Consider the following 22,547-nt stretch of genomic DNA (forward strand, 5'->3'; position numbering starts at 1 on the left):
GCACCTGAGGGGAGCCGTGGCGCAGTACGATGGACTGGAGAAAGAATGTGGCAACTTCGGGCGCCGATTCATCAGGCAAGGCTGCGGTCTCGGCGTAGCGTGTTAGATGGTCGACGGCAGTGAGTATCCAACGATTACCTCGCGTAGAGAGGGGAAGCGGGCCGTACGAGTCGATGCCGACGACGGCGAACGGCGTGGCGGGGCATGGTAGAGGCTGCAGATGTCCAGCATGACGTCGGCCATTTTCGGCGCTCACACAGCGGGCAAGATGCGACGTATTTAGCGACGCTGGAGGAAAGGCCAGGCCAGAAGAAGTGGCTCTTGACGCGCTGCATTCCTATACAGTTCTGCATTATTATAAAATCTCTGCCTCTCCCGTAACCGAGAGTAGAGTAAGCATGAAATGTTTACGGGCCTAATGTCATCTCGGTGGACACCCGAACCGCACCGTACAGGAATGGAGGAACGCCACCACCCGTTCAGAGCGATCCCTTGCCCTTTGAACGCAAGGTTTTTTGAGGAAAGGAAATGGCGCAGTAATTCTCTGCCATCTCGGTGGACACCCGAACCGCACCGTAATGGAAGGGAGGAACGCCACCACCCGTTCGGCGCGATGCCTTGCCCTTTGAACGCAGCGCTTCTCCCCCGGGCCCCTGTGCGCCTGTTCGGCTTTGCTTCGATGCGCGAAGCCCCTAAGAGATCACGTATGACAACGAAGCGTATCGTGGCATTTATGTGCTTTTTGCACGTTATTAGAAATCGGAAATTATAATTCCGTGCATTATCAAACGCACAGCGACTGATATCTTGATAAACATTGAGAAGGCACTGGCAGCAGTTATTATTTGTGACTCCTTTGGAGACCAACCGGCGCTTGCATGCCGGTCGCGTAGGAGGGCTTAGAGAGTCTCGTTAAATAATCTCGCTTCGGCGAGTGCGGCTTCGGTCGCTTATCTGTTTTTTTGAGCAGCGTCCGCTCCGGCGGACGCAGTTGTTGCTGCGACGCGCGTCTTTCGTTTCCTGTCCTTCCTCTGATCTTTTAACTCTCCTCTATCTGCACGTGGCAGCGGTGGTGGCTTGGCTCGAGCCAGTAGCAGGCCCGTGCAATTTCCTTTTCATCCTTCTCTCAGTCACAACAACAACAATAACAAATCTCGTTAAGGCTCGTACGGTGCCCGGATGTTCTCATTTCAGAGCCCGGATGACGAATTCAGTGCCCGGATGAGTGCATTTCAGTGCCCGGATGATGGCTCTCGGTCTCGGCGTGACGTCACCACACTGCCGACAACGGGGGCTAAAAGCATTTCATGCTTAAAAAGCACGTTCGTGCGCTGACTGAAACCGCGAGACGTCAAGACGATTGCAACCCGTCTGCGGCTACGGCCCTCTCTATCCGCAGGTCGACATAACTCGCAGCATGTGAAACGAGTCGCGAGCGCAGCGCCTCTAACGGAAGAAACGCGGCGCACCGTGTCTAAAGAAGGAACGCAGTGCGCCGCGTCTACAGGTCACGCATGGCTACCGGCCGCCGCTGCGCGACGACTCGACTTGGTAGCCCATCTCTCACCCTGGTATGACATCGAGGTCATTATAAAGGTCAGACGTGGCTATCGGCCGCCGCTACGCGAAACGCGCAGGCTGTCGCCAGGCGGTTGCCTCAAACCGTTGCTCAAACATCGCGACCGCTGTAAGATGGGCGCAGGGAAAGGCACAGCAGTACATGCCGTGCTCCTTCCCGCCAAAATCGCACTCACTGCGTGCATTCTATCTACCCTGTCGAATCGCAGGCTGCCCCTTCGTCCCGGCTGGTCACGGACAAGGATAAGAAGGCGGACATCGGGAGGTGACTTGCCAGTCGCACCGTGAAGAGCTGAAAACCGCCGCAGCCTGCGGGCGGTTTGCTGCTTACCGTCGTGGTTCACTTTCGTCAGCCGTCACCTCTGGCATGTGCAGGAAGCAGCGTTTGTCGAGGGAACTCGTGGATGTCTGAAACAGTGAGTTATTCATTGGTCGTAGGCAGACATGATCAGACGAACGACCTGTACTGTCAGAGGAAGTTTACGGGACGCGTGTTTTCGGCCAAAAAAAAAAGTTATTGTAGCGTTGCCTCACGACCCAGTCGCCTGTATACCAGCGGATGGGGAAGGGACGTCCTCTTAAACCTTCAAGTGACTTGCTAAAGCGGCGCCACCGTACGAAACTTTTTCAGCGCAACCGCATCCCGTAAAACGTTTCATTTCGATGCACATATATATTACCGCTGCTGAACTAGTGAAGCCTTGGACGCGTTTTCACTGCAACTAGAAGCGCTCTGTTTTGTGAAACTTTTGCGCAAAAAGCTACAGCTCACTTGTCGAAGCTCTTGACGCTAAACGTGTTCAATCTATCTTACTTTACAGAAAAGTTTCCGTTATAGGTATACCCTGCGCATCCAACTTCAGCTAGCCTGCCTCGATTCCGCTTCCTTTCTGCTGTGCGCCGCTCCTCGCCATTTCTCGCTCTTAATCTGGTTCCACTTATGTTCCACATAAACTGAGTCAGCTCACCAGTTTCCCTGGAACAAGGGGGATTTTATCTGGATCACACTTAATTATGTGGGGCCATAAGAATTTTTCATTTATATTTGTTTTTCTTTATGTGGAACAGGCCGTCCCGCAGCGAACCATGCAGGTTTAAGTGGAACTTGCTGGTTGTTGAACTTATTTTGATCCGCTTATTTCTCACACGTTCCACATAAGATCTCAGACAGCACGCTTCAGAATTTTCTGCATTGCAACCTTTTTCTACACCCCGCAGTGTAATGCACCACGAGGATACTGTTATGGGTCCATGCGCTGCTTTATTTGTATATACGCCACCAGAATCGTTTTCACTTAGAGTTGTTGATTGATTCAGCCTCGCCATACCATCAACAATAGCCACGGTTAGCTTCGTTGGAAGAACGACTGTCCCGCAGATAATGGTGGTCCCGGGTTCGCTTCCTGTTCAGGACTGAATTTTTGAAGCGAAAGCTTTACTACGCCAGGTTTTCTAGAGAGCAGCGCCAGTGAGTTTATCCTTGAATTTCAACTATTGGTTGCGAGAGGTCATGTGACCTACTGACGTCATCACAATCTGCCCACCATGGCAGATGGCAACAGCCCCATCGGACTGTGAGCAACCTCCTTACCATGGTAGGTGGAGATTACATTGATTATTGGTTTGGTTTGGTTTGTTTTATGGGGTTAACGTCCCGAAGCGACTCAGGCTATGAGAGACGCCGTAGTGAAGGGCTCCGGAAATTTCGACCACCTGGGGTTCTTTAACGTGCACTGACACCGCACAGCACACGGGCCTCTAGAATTTCTCCTCCAAAGAAATTCGACCGCCGCGGCCGGGATCGAACCCCCGTCTTTCGGGTCAGCAGCCGAGCGCCATAACCAGTGAGCCACCGCGGCGGCCTAAATTGATTATTGGCCGAGAGGCCACCTAACCTTTTAACTAACCGGCGACACAGAGTCGGAGGCTTCTCCAACCTCGGCACTGGGCGGAGATGGTTTCAACTGAGATGGAGCGCTGAAAGACTGTGATCAGACTCAGCGAGTGTGACCACTCGGCTACGCGTGCATTTCATCGACGCTTTACCGACAATTCGTTCGGCAGTGTGCGTGGCGTTTGTGAACGTAGCCATACAAAGGAAGCTTTAGCTTCTCACCATGGTTAGCCAAAGTTTAAACCACAGCTAATTTTTCTTGAAGCATCACATTTTTTTGCCTATTTTTTTATTATTGCTTTTGCCCCGTGCTTTCGCTGAGTGTTTTGAGGACGTCTGCCGCGCGAAATCATTCAACAAGGAGCGGATCATCTGCCTTGCTTGCTTTTTCGGCAGCTCAGTGAGAAAACATTAGTGCTTTAATGCATCTGCATTATATAATTATGTGTGGGAAGTCTTCTGGACCTTATTAAAAAAATGATTCACAGTAATCTATGGTCGCAGAGCTGCTTCAGGCCTTTGGAAAAAGGTCTCTAAATGCGTAACGTACTTTCATGTCCGGTCACGCAACGAATCTTACTTGTGTTGTAATCTGCTCTGTTAAATTTCAAGACTATTTCACTTCCGAGCATGACCAGGATAGAAATTATTAACTGTGCAAGGTACTTCTAACAATTTTAGTTGCTTTGCTCACGTGAATGTTTCATATAAGAATGTTTCATATAATGCGTCATATTGTGCTCTAGCTTATAAACGTCTTTTCTGCACCCACGGCCACAGCACATAAAAGGCCCCCTATACGCAATAAACAGGGCGTCTTGCAACTTCTCGTAACATTTTAGTATAGGATGTTAAAACATGCATTTCGTGTTTGGACTCTAAAGTGAAAGAGTTCCATGCCATTGCAGCAGAAAGCTTGAATATTGTACAAATCCGTTGCTTTACACATCCGTGAATGCGACCGTAGTTTTCTTTTTATTTCAAACGTATACCACGATACCCACACCTAAAGCGCAGCAGGGACCGGAAGATTGCAATGCATGACCATTACGCTCGAAACCACTGATCTCCACTAGGTGGCTGGATGCCGCATTCCCGCTTTCCGAGACGAGCGCGAGTGAAGCCACCGGAAGTTGTACTGCTTGTCCCGGAAGTCGGGTGTCTGCTGTGTATTTCAATGCAAAAAGTCGCGTTTTTCGCCCTTTCGTTCTCAGTTTTTTGCGTTGTTTTCGTGTAATTCCTGCTGTTGTATGAAAGGAACAAGCAAGCTGAACGCGAGAAATGTGAGCATTGTGTGCAGAACCCTGTAATTTCAGAGAAACCGAAGAAAACAGGCATGCATGTCTCACCCTGCCGCGGCAAAGGAGTATGTGCATTAAACACTATGTTTTTGTCTGATTCTTGCCTTCCGACCGTGAAGGAGAAGTAGTGGAATGACTATGGGGCTAGGCCATCTTAAAACCGAATTTTCGTGCAGCAAAGAAAAGACACAGCGCGAGAGGAACGACTGACAAGAAAGACGAATGCTGCAGTGCGCAAGAGAAGCGCTGTTAGAAGTCAACTGCGTCAACAACCACGAATAAAAGCCTATTCACGCTTAACTTGCACCAGTACGAAACGGTACATGACGCGCTCCGTCGAAAAAGCAGTACCATACCTTTTGGAGGCGCTAATGCGAACCAACCGAACACCATCGACACCTCACCAGATAGTAACCTATAGCCCGCGCTCCGGTTCTGTCTAAACATAATTCGGTGAAATGGTCGCTGCAAGGTCAGCTGCATGCATGGTGAAGGTTTCCATCTATTCTTTCTTAAATTTATCTCCCATTGATGGCATAACTTGGGCTTGAGCGCGGGAACGTGCATCACAGTAAAAAGCAGTGTTGGCGATGGGACGACACACAGCTGAGCAAACGAGGTTCCATACTTGCCGTGTGTAGCGACGTCCTGTCGTCTGCTAGTGTCGTCCCATTGAGATGCAATGGGCCCTTATTTTTGAAACGTCTTTCCCGAAGATTTCGCTGGTCTCCTCGCTCAGTTGACGGCGCAACAGGTAGACATTGTCATGGAAAAAGACGAGAACGGCGAAAAGACAAAATGCTAAGTGGGAAAACAAAACTGGAACTGAAAAACCGTGCTGAGGTCCGATTTCATGCACTGCCGAAGGCTGACTTCCGGGACAAGGCCGTTTACTTCCGGTGGCTTCACTTTCGGGAGCCCGATGCGGCATCCAGCTCCCTAGTGGAGATCAGTGCTCGAAACGGCAGAAATATTAGAGCCACTGACGCTCTTTCCAAGATCGCGGCACTGAACCATGGTAGCGGCGTGCGCATTTAGGTGGCCGCAAAATGCTAAAACAGCCCTGTGATACACAGTGTTAGTGCATGTTACTGAGCCCAGACGGCAGAAATTACTTCCGCGCCATCACAAAGTCGTCAACACCGCCCGCACACACAGCCCGTACGGAGCTCGGTAGTATGACGCAACTAACGCTCATGTGCATGCAACGAAACCCGCCATGACCCGCGCCGACGGCCCCGTACATGGAGGAGCCCATGGAGGAAGGAAGGAGGAGCCCGAAAAACATAACACCATGCATAGTAAAGAAAAGTTCCTCCCTTATAAGAGCACAGATTTTTTTCTCGGAGCCACTAACACGACCACAGCGCCACCGCTTCGTCAACTGAGGCGCCCGCAGCGCTGATACAATATCTCTCTCGCGCGCCACTGGCGGCGAGCTCCGTTAATTTTTGCGTTCATTTTGTATTCCGCACTATGCCGCGATATTTGAGTACCTTCCGCCACGGGAGGACGCCATCTCCTTTGGATCTCTGAAAATTGGTAAAGGTAGGCGGTTTTTTCTTATTTACTGTAAAGTAAATTAGTGGCGCATGTGTGTTTTGTGCTCCTGCTAGGTTAGTCATTATGCCGCGCCTGTGGGTTAAAGCAGGAACCAACGGTTGGAAGATTGAAATGTGCACATGTTCGCTACGCACGCGGGTAATGGCGTTGTCAGTTTCGCGGATAGCGCTCGCTGTTCTGCCAGGATCCTCCTCTCGGTTACTAAAAATATTGCCAGAAATTCTTTGTCACCTATGACCGCCGTACAATTAGGAATGCTGTTCAGTTGTACGGCGGTTATGTTTAAAGTAGCAGGAGCTTCTAATTCCACGGCCGGCGCCGTTCGCGGCCGTTGCGTTCCGGGCGCTTTTGTACGTGTGTGCTCAGGTTTACGCGTGCTCGTCATGGACCCTGCGAATTCGGGAACCCGCGTCTTTTGGGTCAGCAACCCAAAAGACGCGGGTTCGATCCCGGACGCGGCGGCCGAATTTCGATGAAGGCGAAATTCTAGAGGCCCGTGTGCTGTGCGATGTCAGTGCACGTTAAAGAACCCCAGGTGGTCGAAATTTCCGGAGCCCTTCACTACGGCGTCCCTCATAGCCTGAGTTGCTTCGGGACGTTAAACCCCAACAAACAAACCAAACCAGATGTCCAAAATGTTTCACAAATTCATCTCCTGGAATAATAGATACCGCTGAGCCTGTATCTATTTCCATAGCAATGGTTTGCCCGTTTACATTCATGTCCACTATGTACGGATGAATTCTTTCCCCAAGGGCGTATAATTTTAAACTAGACACCTCTTCCCCAGTGAAATTGCTTTGCCTTGTGGCACACATGCTAGCTAAATGTCCTGTCCGAGAACAAGTGTAGCACCTTGCCTTGATGTGCCGACAGTCCTGCTGATGATAGTGACCCCCACAACGAAAGCACGACGGTATCCTGTCCTTGTCAGCGGACACTTTCCTTGCGCCCGCCGTCCCCCGTCGTCGATTGTGGCTGGTCGACCGCCTTGTCCCTGCGCTGTCGCCACGTTGCCACCTGACGTCCTCCTCTGGTTCTCGTGTCACGCTGGGTCCCGGTAGCATCTCCCTCGCGTGGCTCTCAGCGGCTTCCATGGAAGTGGTGATAACGCATGCTTTCTCCCACGTTAGGCCCTTGTCGTCTTCAGCGGCCAGGAGCTTGCACCGAATAGCCTCGCTGCGCACGCCAACAACAAGTGCCTCAGACAGAAACGTTCCAAACGAGCAGTTCGCCGCCAATCGTTTCAATTCTACGATGATGACGTGAACTGTCTTCCGGGGCCCCTGTGTGCGTTTATGAAAGTTATAACGCTCTGTGACTACCGACCGCTTCGGCGCGTAATGGTTCAGAAGCGCCTGTTTTATCTCTTGATAAGTCTTCTTGTCCGGATCCTACGGAAACATGATATTCCGCACAGTGGTACATGCGCCGTCACCCAGTATAGTGATAAGCACGTCCGTTTTGCTTTGCTCGTCCAGCTTATTCGCTTTCGCGAAGGCCTCGAACCACTCAGCGTAGGTAGCCATGTTACCTGTCGTGGTACAGAATTCCGGCAGGCGCCCGATGAACGGCTGGTGGTCAATGGACGGTGCTGATTCTTGGGCGTCGTTCATGATGGCTGCTGCGCTTTGATGCTTGAGTCAGGGCCGGCAGGTTCGTGGTTTCCTCGTCGTCATTGTTAGAGTCGAGACGGTGGGTGTAACTGGTTTATTGCCGACGGCTTGTCGGTACACACAGAGAACATACAGAAGCCGCGCCCCCTACCAGGGCAGGCTATTTATACCCTTGTGGGGGCGCTAAGGTACCGACGACCGTGGCCCCCTGCTGGTTATCATCATCATCAGCGTGACTACACTCACTGCAGGGCAAAGGCCTCTCCCATGTCTCTCCAATTAACCCTGTCCTTTGTTAGTTGCCGCCACTGTATCCCCGCAAACTTCTTAATCTCATCCGCCCACCTAACTTTCTGCCGTCCCCTGCTACGTTTGCTTTCTCTTGGAATCCACTCCGTTACCCTTCGCATTACATGCCCTGCCCAAGACCATTTCTTCCTCTTGATTTCAACTAAGATGTCATTAACCGGCGTTTGTTCCCTCCGTGGAAGTAGTAACCGTGGAAGTAGTAAAAGAATATGTCTACTTAGGGCAGGTAGTGACCGCAGATCCGGATCATGAGAGGGAAATAACTAGAATAAGAAGAATGGGGTGGAGCGCATATGGCAGGTTCTCTCAGATCATGAATGGTAGCTTACCAATATCCCTGAAGAGAAAAGTATACAACAGCTGTATCCTACCGGTACTCACCTATGGGGCAGAAACGTGGAGGCTAACAAAGAGGGTTCAGCTTAAGTTAAGAACAACGCAGCGAGCTATGGAAAGGAAAATGATAGGTGTAACGTTAAGAGATCGAAAGCTGCTGGTTATAATATGCAACAGTTTGCAGACGTCTTCTTAATGCAGGATGGACTCTACGCCTCGCACCTCACAAATTCAAGTTCCTGAGTATGTTTTGCCCTCTCCTGAGCTATACACAAGTCGTGATCGCCGGCTCAACTAAGACTTCTGGAGGATAAAACCTGCACCCATTGGGCGTCAGTCAACCCTGGTATGCGCCAGCTACGATCACCTCACCCGCGCAAACTTCCTAACCTCAAGACGCCCCGAGTCTATGCCACTCCTTGCTACAGTTACCTTCTCATAGGAGTTGGTTGGTTGGTTTATGGGGTTTAACGTCCCAAAGCGACTAAGGCTATGAGAAACGCCGTGTGGAGGGCTCCGGAAATTTCGACCACCTGGGGTTCTTTAACGTGCACTGACATCGCACAGTACACGGGCCTCTAGAATTTCTCCTCCAAAGAAATTCAACCGCCGCGGCCAGGATCGAACCCGCGTCTTTCGGGTCAGCAGCCGAGCACCTTAATCACTGAGCCACCGCGGCGGCTCCCATGGGAGTCCATTTCACCACCCTAAGGCATCATCAGTTATCTCTTCTGTGCATCACAAGCACTGCCCATGTCGATTTCCTCTTCTTGATTTCAGCTGTGATGTTATTAACTAAACTACTCTCACGTTTTCCTGTTTTTACGGTCATCGCTATCATTTTACTTTCCATAGCTCGCTGTGCTGTCCTCAAGCTTTTCCATTGTCCTCCGCGGAGAACTTGGGGAGGAGAGTACGTGCTCTAAAGTATTAAACACTTTGCTCTTTGATTGATAATGGCAGGCTGCTAATCTCATTACATGGGAGAACCTGCCGAGTACACTCCGCACGAAACTTGTACTTTTATAGTCCGACATATCAGCAACCAAGCAGTAAATCCCCACCAGAGAGGCCCTTCAGGCAACGATTACGATACTGACAAGATGTAGCAGCCAATCGCCTAGCACCTATACATAGCAGATGCCCAATACCCCGCGCAGGGTGGTCGGACGCGACGTCACGGCCGTGTCGACAGCATTGGTTGAAAGGCCTCGTTTTAGAGGGATTTGCTGATTACTGCTTGAGTTGTATCCGAGAATACCTATTTTACTCCCACAGTTCAGATCCGCGTTCCCTGCTTGCCCTAGTTTCCTTATCACACGAGCTATAATTTAGTGCCACCTTCGACGAGTAACACTCGCTTTCAGTATTATTCGCAAAGTGTCGCGCGATTAAATTAAAGCACATTTCCTGCAGAATATCGTCGCCTCGGAGAGAATTCGGTGAACTCAGATCACTCGGCTCGAGCCCATTTCATGCCGTGCAAGTGAACGGTCATATTCCCCGCGCAGCGAAAGTTCCCGCACTTCGGAGCAGTTCCGGCGTCGTCTGGCCTGAGCAGGCGAGCGCTCACCATCTGTCGAGACACATGGCATGCACAAAGTTCTCAGTTCGCTATACAGTAGGAAATGTAATCAGAACGATAATGAGAGAGGCAATAGAGCACAACATTAGGACATCCCGCCAGTAACGAAGGAGGAAGTAAAGAAATCCTTAGGAGCAATGCAAATGGTGAGGAGCAGCAGGTGAGGATCAAGTAACAGCAGATGCCTTGAAAGGACGGGGGGGGGGGGGGGGGGGGGTAGAGAAACTAGCCAACCTGTATATGCAATGCCTTATGCCCATGAGCGTACCAGAAGCTGGGAAGAACGCTAAGGTTATCTTCATTCATAAGAAATGAGACGTCAAGGACTTCAAAGATTACAGACCGATCAGATTACTGTCTTGCAAGAATTTACTAAGGTAATCTCTAATAGAATCAGGAAAACCTTAGACTTCAATCAGCCAAATGATCAGGCAGGTTTTCGCAAAAGATGCTCGACAATAGACAATATTCACACCATCAAACAGGTGACAGACAAATGTACAAGATATAACCAGCCCCTATATATAGCGTTCATTGATTATGAGAAAGCATTTGACTCAGTTGAAACCTCAGCAGTCATGCAGGCATTGCGGAATCAGGGTGTAAAGAGTCTTACGTGAAAACACTGGAAGATATCTAACACGAATGCACAGCTACCATATCACTTCATAAAGTCAGCAATAAAATTCCAATAAGGAAAGTGTCAGGCAGGGATACACGATCTCGCCAATACCATTCACCGCATGATTACAGGAGGTGTTCTGAGGCCTGGATTGGGAACAATTTGGGAATAAGAGTTAATGGAGAATACCTGAATAATTTGCGATTCGCTAATGAAATTGCCTTGCTAAGTCACTCAGGAGATGAGCTGCAAAGATCAATGGGTTAGGCAGGCAGAACAGAATGATGGTAGGTCTTCAATTTAACACGCAGAAGACCAAAGTAATTTTCAAGTCTCGCAAGGGACCAGCAGTTCACAATCGGTAGCGAGGTGCTGGAAGTGGTAAGGGAATACGTGTACATAGGGCAGGTATTGGCTGCTGATCCAGATCATGAGAGGGAAGTGACTAGACAAATAAGAATGGGTTGGAGCGCATATGGCAGGCTCTCTCAGATCACGAATGGCAGCTCACCAATATCCCTCGAGAGAAAACTATATAACAGCTCTTTCTTACCGGCACTCACCTATGGGGCAGAAATGTGGAGGCTAACGAAAACGGTTCAGCTTAAGTTAAGGACAACGCAGTCAGCTATGAAAGAAAAATGATAGGTGCAACATTAAGACATCGCAAGCGGGCAGAGTGAGTGAGGGAACAAGCGCGGTTTAATCACATCCTAGTCGAAATCAAGAGGAATGGACTTGGGCAGGGCATGTAATGCGAAGGCAGGGTAACTGCTGGTCCTTAAAGGGCAACTGCCCCCCTCCTGGTCGAAAATATCATCTACCTCTCTGGTATCGAGGCATCCTGCCCGGAAGGCGCGGCCGCAAATATTTTTTGGAAAGTCTCATTAATAGTGCAATTACAGTCATCGCAATCAAGCTACCCCGCCATGCTCCTCTCCTTACTTCAAGAAATGTTTCGGCGCGACAGACAAGGACAAAACGTAGAAAACACACCACAGAGCGCCATGTTCCCTCCGTTCCCTCCAGGAGATTGTTCTCTCGCGCCTCGTCGAGTAGGCTCCGCTAGTGAAAATCACCCTTCCGCCTCCGATGTTATCCGGAGGCGTGGTGTCTGGTGGGGTGCGCCACATGTCTACGTCATGCCCCCTCACTGAAAAGAATTCTTTTCTTGCGTTTTGCTACCCGGTCTATTTAGTTGTGTGTGTGTGTGTGGGGGGGGGGGGGGGGGGAGGCGGTAGCGGCGGGTCGCCCAAGACTCGCACTATTTTGCTCCTAGGGTCTCCTCGCGCTGTTTCCTCTTGTTTTTTTTTTCTTCCTCTCCCCAGTTTGTTTTCGTTCCTTTTTTTCAGGGGTTTTTTTTTTCACCTTTTCCACTCCCTTCCCTGCCCTTCCTTGTTGGGTAAGCAACAAAACTGCTGGACCCCTGTCGTTTACCGGCCTGTGTTCGTTCCCCGGTTCTCCTTCGTCATTGTGCATTGCTTGGTGCGCGTGCCTTTGCTGCTTTGCTCCGCTGTGCTCACACGTTTTACCGCACTCCGTGCCTTCCGTGTTGTCTGGTGCTTTTCCTCGGCGACGTTTTCTTTTTTTCGCGGCAGGCCTTTGAGAAGTCAACACGTGCGTGGTTTCTCCCTGCGCTTTTGTTGTTTTTTTTAGCTTTTTTTTTACTGTTTCTATCACTCTGTGCAGTCTTTACCTTTGCGGTTTCTCCCTGCGCTTTTGAGTTTTTGTTTTTTTTTTCAGCTTTTTTTTACTGCTTCTAGCACTCTGTGCAGTCTTACCCTTTGCCGGGATCTCTGTTTCCGCTCCTCGATCTACGAAATAAACGTCCAATGGAAGGCCAGCGCGGGCCATGTCTGTCATTGTGTCCTGTCTTTCCCGCACTGTGGCCCGAAGTTGTCAACGGACTCTTGTTTGTCATTGAGATTCGAAAGTTCGCGATCTTCCTCGCACTGAAATGGGCCCCGCCGTGCGTGAACGGCTGGAAAGACTGGCCCAACAAATGGACCCGTACGGCAACACACAGGTAGTCGTCCGGAGTGAAGTTTCTTCCGCAAACCACCGCATTATTTACCGTTTTGTCTGGAAGGCCGATCCGGTGCAGCCAGACACGACTGAACTCATAACCTCCTGGAAATTTGTGCCGCATCGTGGTTTGACTCCAGTCGCTGCGTGCGCATCTAACAACGAAACAGCGTCGTTGCATTTTCTCCGCATACTGAACAATCGAGAGATGCGATCAGCCAGGATCAGCTCGACCACTTCAACATGTCAGCTAGTGCTTCCTTTCATACATCTGTCTTTTTTCGTCAGCGTCATCCCTAGTTAGCGAGCATCCTTTTCATGCCTGCATGTTTTTATTTTGTTTGTTTTATTTTTCCGTGACGTATCCATACCATTTTATGACTGTAGGGGCGGGAGTCCCTTTCTTTTCGATACGCGACGCTGTGCGCGGAACCGGGAACAGTCCGGCATTTCTTGGAAAGCAATTCTGTGCACTTGTGTGCTTCTCTGTGTGTATTTGTGTGCTCTGTTAGTTTGCGACATTTCTTTCAACGGAGCCGACAAAAACTAAGACAGCGGCAGTGCAGACAAGATAAACGAGCGATAAGCAGTGTGCTAGCGAGGGAAAGGCTCTACTACACACGACACGGCATACGCACAGAACACGCTGAAGCATACATGAATTGGCACAAGTAACAAAAACCTTGTTTTGGGGGCCTTGCATGGAGGAAAAAAAACTAGCTTGGGGACTAGGCTACAAGGTTGTCGCCGGACGCTCCCTCCTCAGCTTTTTAAGGCGAAAGCCTTTAATGCCTCATACTGTCGTTAGCAGCCGTGTTGGCAGACATGTCCGCGTTTCGGTTACGTGTCTTATATGGGCATATGCGAATCATTACTTAATCGATACTTAATCGATGGCATTTGAATGATATCGGAACACGAATTAAGGCATTCTATGATAAATCACTAATTGAGTAATAATAGTAATAATTATAGCGGGAGGTGGCAGCAATGGCGCAGAGGTAGAACATCCGCCTCGCGTGCAAGAGGACCGGGGATCGAATCCCGGTGCTTCGCAATTCTCCACCGGGTTAAAATAAAAACTCCGCGTGTCGATGGAATTGCATAACCAAGGTAATCGCTAATAGAGTCCGGACAACCTTAGACTTCAATCAACCAAATGATCAGGCAGGCTTTCGTAAAGGATACTCAACAATAGACCATAATAACACTATCAATCAGGTGATAGAGAAATGCGCAGCATATAACCAACCCCTATATATAGCCTTCATTCATTACGAGAAAGCATTTGACTCAGTGGAAACCTCCCCTGTCATGCAGGCATTGCGGAATCAGGGTGTGGAAGAGTGTTATGTGAAAATTTTGGAAGATAACGATCCCACAGGTACTATAGTCTTCCATAAAGTCAGCAATAAAATTCCAATAAGGAAAGGTGTCAAGCAGGGAGACACGACCTCGCCAATGCTATTCACCGCCTGCTTACAGGAGGTATTCCGGGGACTGAAATAAGAACAGTTCGGGATAAGAGTTAATGATTGGGATTGGATTGGAGTAAACTTTATTTGTGCCTGCAGTTGGACGCTCGCGCGCCCCGACGAGGGCCTACGTCGTCTACGAGGCTGCCGTTACTCGGCGCGGGTCTCCGCTCGCCGTTGCCGGCTCGCTGGATCCCTGCCTTTCGAGCGCCCCGAGGACCTGCTGGACGGCCCATAGCTGTTGGTCATGGTCGTTGCTCTTCGAGGCTGCCTCCAGCCGCGGCGGGATTGTTCCTGATCTTGCTTCCTTTGGATTTTTGATGCAGTCCCACAGGATGTGCGTGTGATCTGCCGGCTCCCTCCGGCAGACTCTACACGTATCGGTCGGGTAGGTCTCGGGGTACATGCGATGCATCAGTCTCGGGCTCGGTAGCGATCCGGTCTGGAGCTGTCTCAGTAGTACCGCCTCCGTTCGACTCAGCCTCGGGTGCGGGGGTGGGAGAGTCCTGCGAGCCAGGCGGTAGGCCTTCGTGATTTCGCTGTAGTCGGTCATGCGGTCCTTGGCTCCGAACCACGTCGGACGGTCTGTTGCCGGGGCGCGGTTGGTTAGCGCTCGCGCCGCTGCATGTGCCGTCTCATTGTGGTTCGCACTGCGTTCCGACGCGTCGCCCGCGTGCGCCGGAAACCACTTGATTCTTACTCTTCTGTCTTGCAGTTTAGTCGCTCGTAGTACGCGCTCGGCCTCCCTGCAGACTTGGCCTTTGGCGAAGTTTCGCACCGCCTGTCTCGAGTCACTCAGCACCGTGTAGCAGTCTGCGTCGGCAATGGCCAGGGCGATGGCCACCTCCTCCGCTTGTTCCGCTCCGGCGCCTCTCACGCTCGCTGCCGTCCTCGTGGCGCCGGTCGACGCCTCTATGACGACCGCTGCGAAGGCGTTCCGTTGGTATTCGGCCGCGTCCACGTACCGCGCGTGCTCGTCGTTGGCGTGCAGGTCGATGAGAGCCTTGGCCCTCGCCGCTCTTCTTTCCTTGTTATACTCGGGGTTCATGTTCTTGGGTATGGGGTCGATTCTGGTCTGGCGTCGGACCTCTTCGGGGACGGGGAGCTTCGTCTGCGCGTCGTTCGAGTGTCCTATTCCCAGGTCGTCCAGTATCTTCCTCCCGGCTTTGGTCGTGGACAGCCGCTCCAGTTGAGAGGTCCGTTGCGCTTCGGCTATTTCTTCGAGCGTGTTGTGGATCCCGAGTTGTAAGAGGCGGGTCGTGCTCGTGGACTCGAACAGGCCCAGCGCCGCCTTGTACGCTCTCCTGATGATTACATTAATTTTGTTGCGTTCGTGTTGCAGCCATCTATGGTAGGCTGCAACGTACGCGACGTGGCTGATGATGAAGGATTGGACGAGCCTGATTAGGCTCTCCTCTCTCATGCCAGCCTTCCGGGAAGTGTCTCTTTTGAGGAGTCGCATAGCGTTGGCCGCTTTTGCCGTGAGACGGGCGATGGTTTCGCCGTTTCTTCCATGCTTTTCGATGACCATGCCTAGGATCCTGATTTTGCTGACCTCGGGGATCACGTTGCCGGATTTGGTTACGATTCTGATTTTTTCGCATTCGCGTTGTCTGCTCTTGCATCTGCCATTGTTGGTAGGTGGGAGTATGAGGAGCTCCGATTTGCTCGGCGAACATCTCAAGCCGGTGCCTTCCAGGTGGTCTTCTATCGCGTCGACGGCTGCTTGCAGAGCGCCCTCGATGTGGGCGTCACTGCCGCCGGTCACCCACAGTGTGATATCGTCCGCGTAGATGGTGTGCCTGACGTCTTCGATGTCCGCGAGCTTCTCGGCCACTCCGATCATTACCAGGTTGAACAGCATCGGCGAAATGACCGATCCCTGCGGTGTGCCGGTGCTCCCGAGCTTCTTCTCTTGCGTTTGTAGGTCGCCTGCTCGTAGCTGGGCGGTCCTGTCCGTGAGGAAGTCCTTGATGTAGTTGTAGGATCTTTCGCCCATGTTGAGCTTAGAGACTTGGGACAGAATCGCCGAGTGTTTCACATTATCAAAGGCGCTCTTTAGGTCGAGACCCAGGATTGCCTTGTTGTCGCGGGCGCTGCCGCCATTGTCTATGATTTGGTATTTGAGCTGCAGCATCGCGTCCTGCGTGCTGAGGTGCTGTCTAAAGCCGATCACCGTGGCCGGATACAGCCCCTCTCGTTCCAGGTAGTCTTGCCACCTGTTGAGCAGGACGTGCTCCAGCACCTTGCCCACGCAGGACGTGAGCGAGATGGGCCGAAGGTTGTCCGTGTCCGGTGGCTTCCCCGGCTTGGGTATCAGGATAGTCTTGGCTGTCTTCCACTGCTTTGGTAGCGCGGCCGCTCTCCAGCACTTGTTGAAGTATTTTGCGAGGTTCTCAATCGAGCCGTCGTCGAGGTTCTTGAGCGCCTTGTTCGTGACGAGGTCCGGGCCAGCTGCCGACCGGCTGTTGAGGGCGTGCAGGGCCGCGCGGACCTCCTCGACGTCGATGTCACGATCGAGCTTCGCGTTGGGTAGGCCGCCGTACGGCGCGTGTTGTTCGGTGGGCGTAGTGGGCAGGTATTTGTCATTGATGCGCCTGGTGACTGCATCAGCACCCAGTACCGAGACATCCCGATGTATGAGCTTGGCGAGTCTATCCCTTTGGTGCGACTTGGTCTTCGTTTCGTCGAGCAGGTGCCGCAGCAGGTTCCACGTCTTCCCGCTATGCATCTGCCCGTCTGCCGCGTTGCAGATCTCGTTCCACTGTTGCGTGCATAGAGCGCGGCAGTGCTCCTCGATCGCTCGGTTGACCTCCGCCACCTTCTTTCTGAGTCTGCGGTTGAGCCGTTGGTTCTTCCAGCGACTGAGTATCGACTGCTTGGCTTCGATAAGATGCGCCAGCCGGCTGTCTACTTTATCAATCGCAGCATCCGTTTCAATTTCTTTGGTCGCGTCGCGTACGCTCTTGGTGATTTCGGCCGTCCACGTCTCTATGTCTTCGATCTCGCCGTCAGCGTCTGTCTTCTGGCTTCTGGCGTCTCGGAAGGCATCCCAGTCTACCCATCTGTGTGTTTTGATGCTGGTGTCGTTGTGTTCCGGTATGCTGATTTCCACGATGGTGTGGTCGCTGCCGAGGTCGGTTCCCGTGTTTCGCCAGGTGATCGCGCCCCGGACGTCGTTCTTGACGAACGTGAGGTCCGGAGTGGTGTCCCGGGACACAGAGTTACCGATTCTCGTCGGGTGCGTCGGGTCCGTGATGAGGGTGAAGTCGAGTTCCATGGCGTCTTGGTACAGGTCGCGGCCCTTTGCTGTGTACTTGTTATAGTCCCAGGCTGGGTTCATCGCGTTGAAGTCGCCGCAGACGATTAGCGTGTTGCGGCCTGCCGCGGTGCTAGCTCTGTGTAGTATTGTTTTGAATCTCTGTTTTCTCTGCGATGGGTTGCTGTATATGTTGAGCAGAAAAATGCTTCCTTTTCTCTTCTTGCCCGGGATGATTTCGGTGAGTGTGTGCTCGATCTTCATATTGCTTTGCAGCTCGTGCTCAACGAACGTGATTCCTTTCCTGACCAGGGTGCACAGGCCTCTCCCGTCGGGCTGGCCCTTGTGCACTCTGTAGCCGGGCAGGGACGGTGCGTCGGTGAGCGTTTCTTGTAATAGGATCACGTCTGGTTTGCGCGCGGCATGTGCGATGTGCTGTTGGATGACTGCCTTCTTCCTTCCGAGGCCACGACAGTTCCACTGCCACGCTGTTACGGCTGCTGCTGTTGTTGCGTTGGCAGCCATGGTTGCGTTGGTGTGTACGCGGTTCCCTGGTTGGGTGGGTGTTGCGCGAAGAGGGGCGCAAACGTCGGGTGGCTCACTATCGGCTGTAGGGTCCTTTCGATGTAGGCGAATCTGTTCGTGTTCTCGGCTTGGTAGATCTCCATTGTTTGTTTCATTGCTGTCACTGCTGCGATGTTCGCCGTGATTAATTGTTCGAGTTTGGTGAACGTCGCTTCGAATTTGGCCTCGGGGTTGTCGATTCGATTGTTCTCTGTTTGCTTGCGCGTGGCCTCGACGGCTCGCTTCTTAGGTGCCGGTTCCTCTACGGCTGTCTCCTGGGTGTTCATGGTTGTTTCGTCGGTCGTGCTTGTGCTTGGCGTGAGTCTCTGTGGAGGCTCGTTGTTGCATTGCAGCAACTTACGGATCTCGGCGATCTCTCTCGTGAGGCTGTTGATGGTCGTGCGCAGCGCCGCGTTCTCTTGTCTTAATGTCTCGTTGGCTTCTCGCATCTTGTTTATATCGTCTTTCTTCGTGGCTTCGGTGATTTTATGCGCGTTCCTTATATTGTTCCCTTTAGCTGCGTCGGCCCAGCTGACTCGCTCACGTGATGGTGACCTTTTCCTACTGAGGCTTCTCTTGCAGCTGCTGTCTCTGGAATGTGGCGCGCGGTTCTCAGATGGAGTCCTTGACTTTTCCGCAGCTGGCGGCTTGTCGAGTGGCGGGAAATCGCTCTCCGACAGCAGCTGGCGTTCGGCCTGTCGGCGCTCCCATTGTCGCTTGCGTACTACGTAGGGGATCTTGTATTTCGCCTTGCACGTTCGGTCTCCGGTCGTCGGGTGTTCGTCCCCGCACAGCTTACATTTAGGGGTACAGCGATGGTCTTCTTTGGGGTTGGCGAGTCCGCAGGCCAGGCACGTCTTGATATTGGGGGTCGGGCACACGTCCTTTCGGTGTCCCACTCGGCCGCACTGCTTGCAAACGTCGATCTGTTTCCTGTAGAGGCGGCACGGTATCAGGGTGACTCCGTATCGGACGAAGTTCGGTACCTTGGGTCCCTGGAACACCACGATCGCGGTGGTCGTGCTGCCGATCCTCTTTGCGCCCACTGCTAGCGGGTTTCTCTCGTTGACGATGTTCCTATCTATCTCTTCGGTGCTCGCATCGATGGGGATGCCTCTGATGATGCCCTTTACGGTGTCGTGAGGAGCCGTGCGATATGCGCTGACTTCGTAGGAGTTGTCTTGAATATAGATTTCCTGGATTTTAGCGTACCTAGCCGCGTTGTCTTCGTTCGGTGTACTGACGACCATGATGTTCTGTTGCGTGTTGGGGCAGATGGTGTCCGCGGCGCTTTCCTCGCTCGTGATCTTGGCCGCGGCGAGTATGGCCGCAGCGACGGTGGTGGTGCCGGTCTTGACGATGTCCAGTCCCCCTCTGGGTCTGACGACTATCTTGCTCTCTTCCAGTGGCATGGCTGGCATGCGTGCTGCCTTGATGGCCGAGGCTCTGACGTTCTTGTGGAATTTCGATTTCGGGCTTGTTTGACTCCCGCCGGGTCCGTCAGGCTTGCCGCCGTCGGGGGTCCGCTGGCGCAGCCTCGACATGCGTTCCCCCGCGAGCGTCCATCCGGCGTCGTTGTGGTATTCCTCTGGTGATATCTCTTTGCCTTGAACTTGAACGCACATTTGGTTGTCTACAATCATTGTAGACGTAGCGGACGCCTCCCTCGTCGTAACGGACGCCTCCATCTCGGCCGCCGCCGAGGAGTACGGTTGAACTTGAACGCACATTTGGTTGTCCACGATCATTGTAGACGTAGCGGACGCCTCACTCGTCGTAACGGACGCCTCCATCTCGGCCGCCGCCGAGGAGTGCGGCAGGCGGCGACCGGTGCGACGGTGCTGGGCCAAGCGTCCGCGGGACAAGCTTAGGCCTAGCACTCTTTCACACGGCAGCGGTAGAAAAAGTCACAAAATTTGGCAAAGAAAAACGCACCTCTAGGGTCAGCTGGTATCGGTCGATGCCGCTCGCCTTCACGGACACATTGGTGCAAGGAAAACTTTGTTTCGAGGCAATTAGCACTGCGTAATTGGTTAGCAGTGACAGAGCCGATGTGAACACGTCTGCTCCGGCGGCATGGAGCCAGCGTTCTCCAGAGTTAATGAAGAATACCGGAGTAATTTGCGATTCGCTGATGACATTGCGTTGCTAAGCCACTCAGGACCTGAACTGCAAAGCAGAACGAGACTGAAAGCAGAACGGTGGGGCTAAAAATTAACATGCAGAAAACCAAAGTAATGTTCAACAGCCTAGCAAAGAAGCAGCAGTTCGCAACTGGTAGCGAGGTGCTGGAAGTAGTAAGGGGATATGTTGGCCGACTCCGCCCACCGTACGCGGAGAATTAAAAAAAAAAAGCGGGAGCCGGACGTTAATCCGATTTAATTAGGGAAATCGGCCACACAGGGCAATAAATCGCAGTTTCTAAGAATGCTCGGAACGTGTAGATCGAGTTCCCCCGGCAAAAAGACGAGTTCAGATTCCTCTTCAGTGCACCTTTAAGGGTAACGGAGTGGATTCCAGGAGAAGGCAACCGTAGCAGGGGGCGGCAGAAAGTTAGGTGGGCGGATGAGATTCCGGTTTTTGCGGATGTCTGACTTAAGGGAAATAAAAGGGCCACAAGTTGGGCTTCTACCGCATGAGGCGGATTTAGGGTTTCTTGACGGCGAAACTTATCTCTGATCCGTCAAGGCAACTAGGACTCTTTTTCCCAAGCATCTCACCCTAGAAGAGCCGAGCACCAGGCTAGGGGAAAAGAAGTTTGCGGGGGATACGGTGGCCGCAACGGGGAAAGGTCAGGGAGACATGGGAGAGGCCTTTTCCCTGCAGTGGGCGTAGTCAGGCTGATGATGATGAGTAACACAATTAACCTAATTAACCTTTCTCGTCAGACCAGATAAATAAAACGGAGTAGGAAATTGGTCGAGTTGGGGAATCTATCTCCGGAGTGCGAGACGAGCACTACGCCATGCGCCAGCTAGATGGTTTGGAATGAACAAAGGCGCGTCTAGTAAATACGGTCTCCGTTCACTCCCATCTTCCTCCCTTCCCGTTACGGCGAGGTTGAGGTGTCCACCGAGATATGCGAGACAGATACATTTCCTTTCCTCAAAAATCAATTTGCCGGCAAGCAAGGCGTTCAGCCGAACGGACGATGGCGTTCTGTGGACTCCTTGGCAGCGTTGCAAGACGCTGTCGCGTTCCACTCTTACAGGCGAAGCTTAACGTCTTAACCGCACATCAATGATACAAGCAGCAACACCGCGTTAAGGCTTTCGCCTCACCGCACTTTAGGTCAGCAAACTGCCCCCCTGAATATTTTTTTTCCTCCATGCGGCCTTGTAGCCGTGCGCGCAACGCGCAGACGACGCGACGAACCGGCTACGCCCACCCTTCGCCCGTCAGTTAGAACGACGCACCAATGGAGTGCCTTTAGTGAAAGTTTGCAGTATGACGTCAACTCGAAGGTTGCAGAGGATGAGGCCGTTTGCTTCTGGAAGAAAAGAACGAGCGGGCTTTGATTTCAATTTTTACAGCTTTTCGGGGCGCGCATGGCTCTAGTATTTTGCAGGGGTTATGTTCAATGCCTCATCAGCGGGCTTGTTTTTCTAAAATGTCCTGACCATGGTCAGTTGCCCTTTAAGGGTGTCAGAGTGGATTGCGAGAGAAGGCTAGCGTATACCGGAGGTTCCCTTCACAGCCGAGGAAGTAGCTGAAGAAACAAGCAGGGATGAGGTTTTGAGAGCAGTGGTCGACATGACATGGCGAGGTTGGCTGCAAGGAACAGAAGAGCAACACCGCCTGTATTTTATTCGCCGACATGAGCTGCCGATAGAGCAGGGTTGTTTGTTGTGGAACAATCGGGTTGTTATTCCGACCGCCCTCAGGCCAAGTGTTCTGTCTTTAATGCATGAGAGTCACCCAGGAATGACGAAAATCAATATGCTAGCCTGAAGTTGGATTTGGTGGCCAAATCTTGACAGAGGTCTAGAGAACACAGTACGAACTTGTGTGGTCTGTCAAAGTGTGCGGAATTCTGCGCAGTCTATACCGATTCAACCTTGGCCAATAGCTGCAAACCCGTGGGAAAGGGTTCATTTGGGTTTTGCAGAGGTAGAAGGAAAATCATTTACTGCTGCTGGTAGACGCCTACTCAAAATGCCTCGAGATAAAAGTAATGCATGGCACATCAGCCTTCGCCATGGTGGAGGCGGTAAGGAGCAGTTTTGCAGCGTATGGCCTACCCGGCGTTGTCGTGAGAGACAACGGCCCACAATTCAGATCCAGTGAATTTCAACAGTTCTTGGAGCAAAATGGTGTAAAGTCAATTTTGACGACCATATCACCCTCAGTCTAACGGTGCAGTAGAAAGACTTGTGCAGTCCACAAAGAGGGGTATCTTGAAATTGCAGCTCGAAGATGA

The 22,547-nt window shown here is 51.9% G+C and overlaps 1 protein-coding gene across 6 annotated transcripts in view; it reads left to right on the top strand.

The window, feature by feature from the left end:
- The window catches only part of LOC149372265 (uncharacterized), a 34,022-nt gene that overhangs the window by 7,737 nt on the left and 3,738 nt on the right, over positions 1-22,547 (top strand). For 3 of the 6 annotated variants that reach the window (XM_089566687.1, XM_089566689.1, XM_089566685.1), the window contains exon 2: positions 1,788-1,994. In XM_089566687.1, coding sequence (XP_089422813.1) covers positions 1,983-1,994 — 12 coding nt within the window. In that variant the 5' untranslated portion in view covers positions 1,788-1,982. Of the gene's footprint in view, positions 1-1,316; positions 1,597-1,787; positions 1,995-6,260; positions 6,322-22,547 lie in introns of those variants that run through there. The other 3 variants (XM_089566686.1, XM_089566688.1, XM_089566690.1) reach the window with 3 other exon arrangements.

This window comes from Amblyomma mixtum, chromosome 1 (assembly GCF_055824585.1).
Source record: "Amblyomma mixtum isolate Tamu chromosome 1, ASM5582458v1, whole genome shotgun sequence".
Taxonomy (NCBI): Eukaryota; Metazoa; Arthropoda; class Arachnida; order Ixodida; family Ixodidae; genus Amblyomma; species Amblyomma mixtum.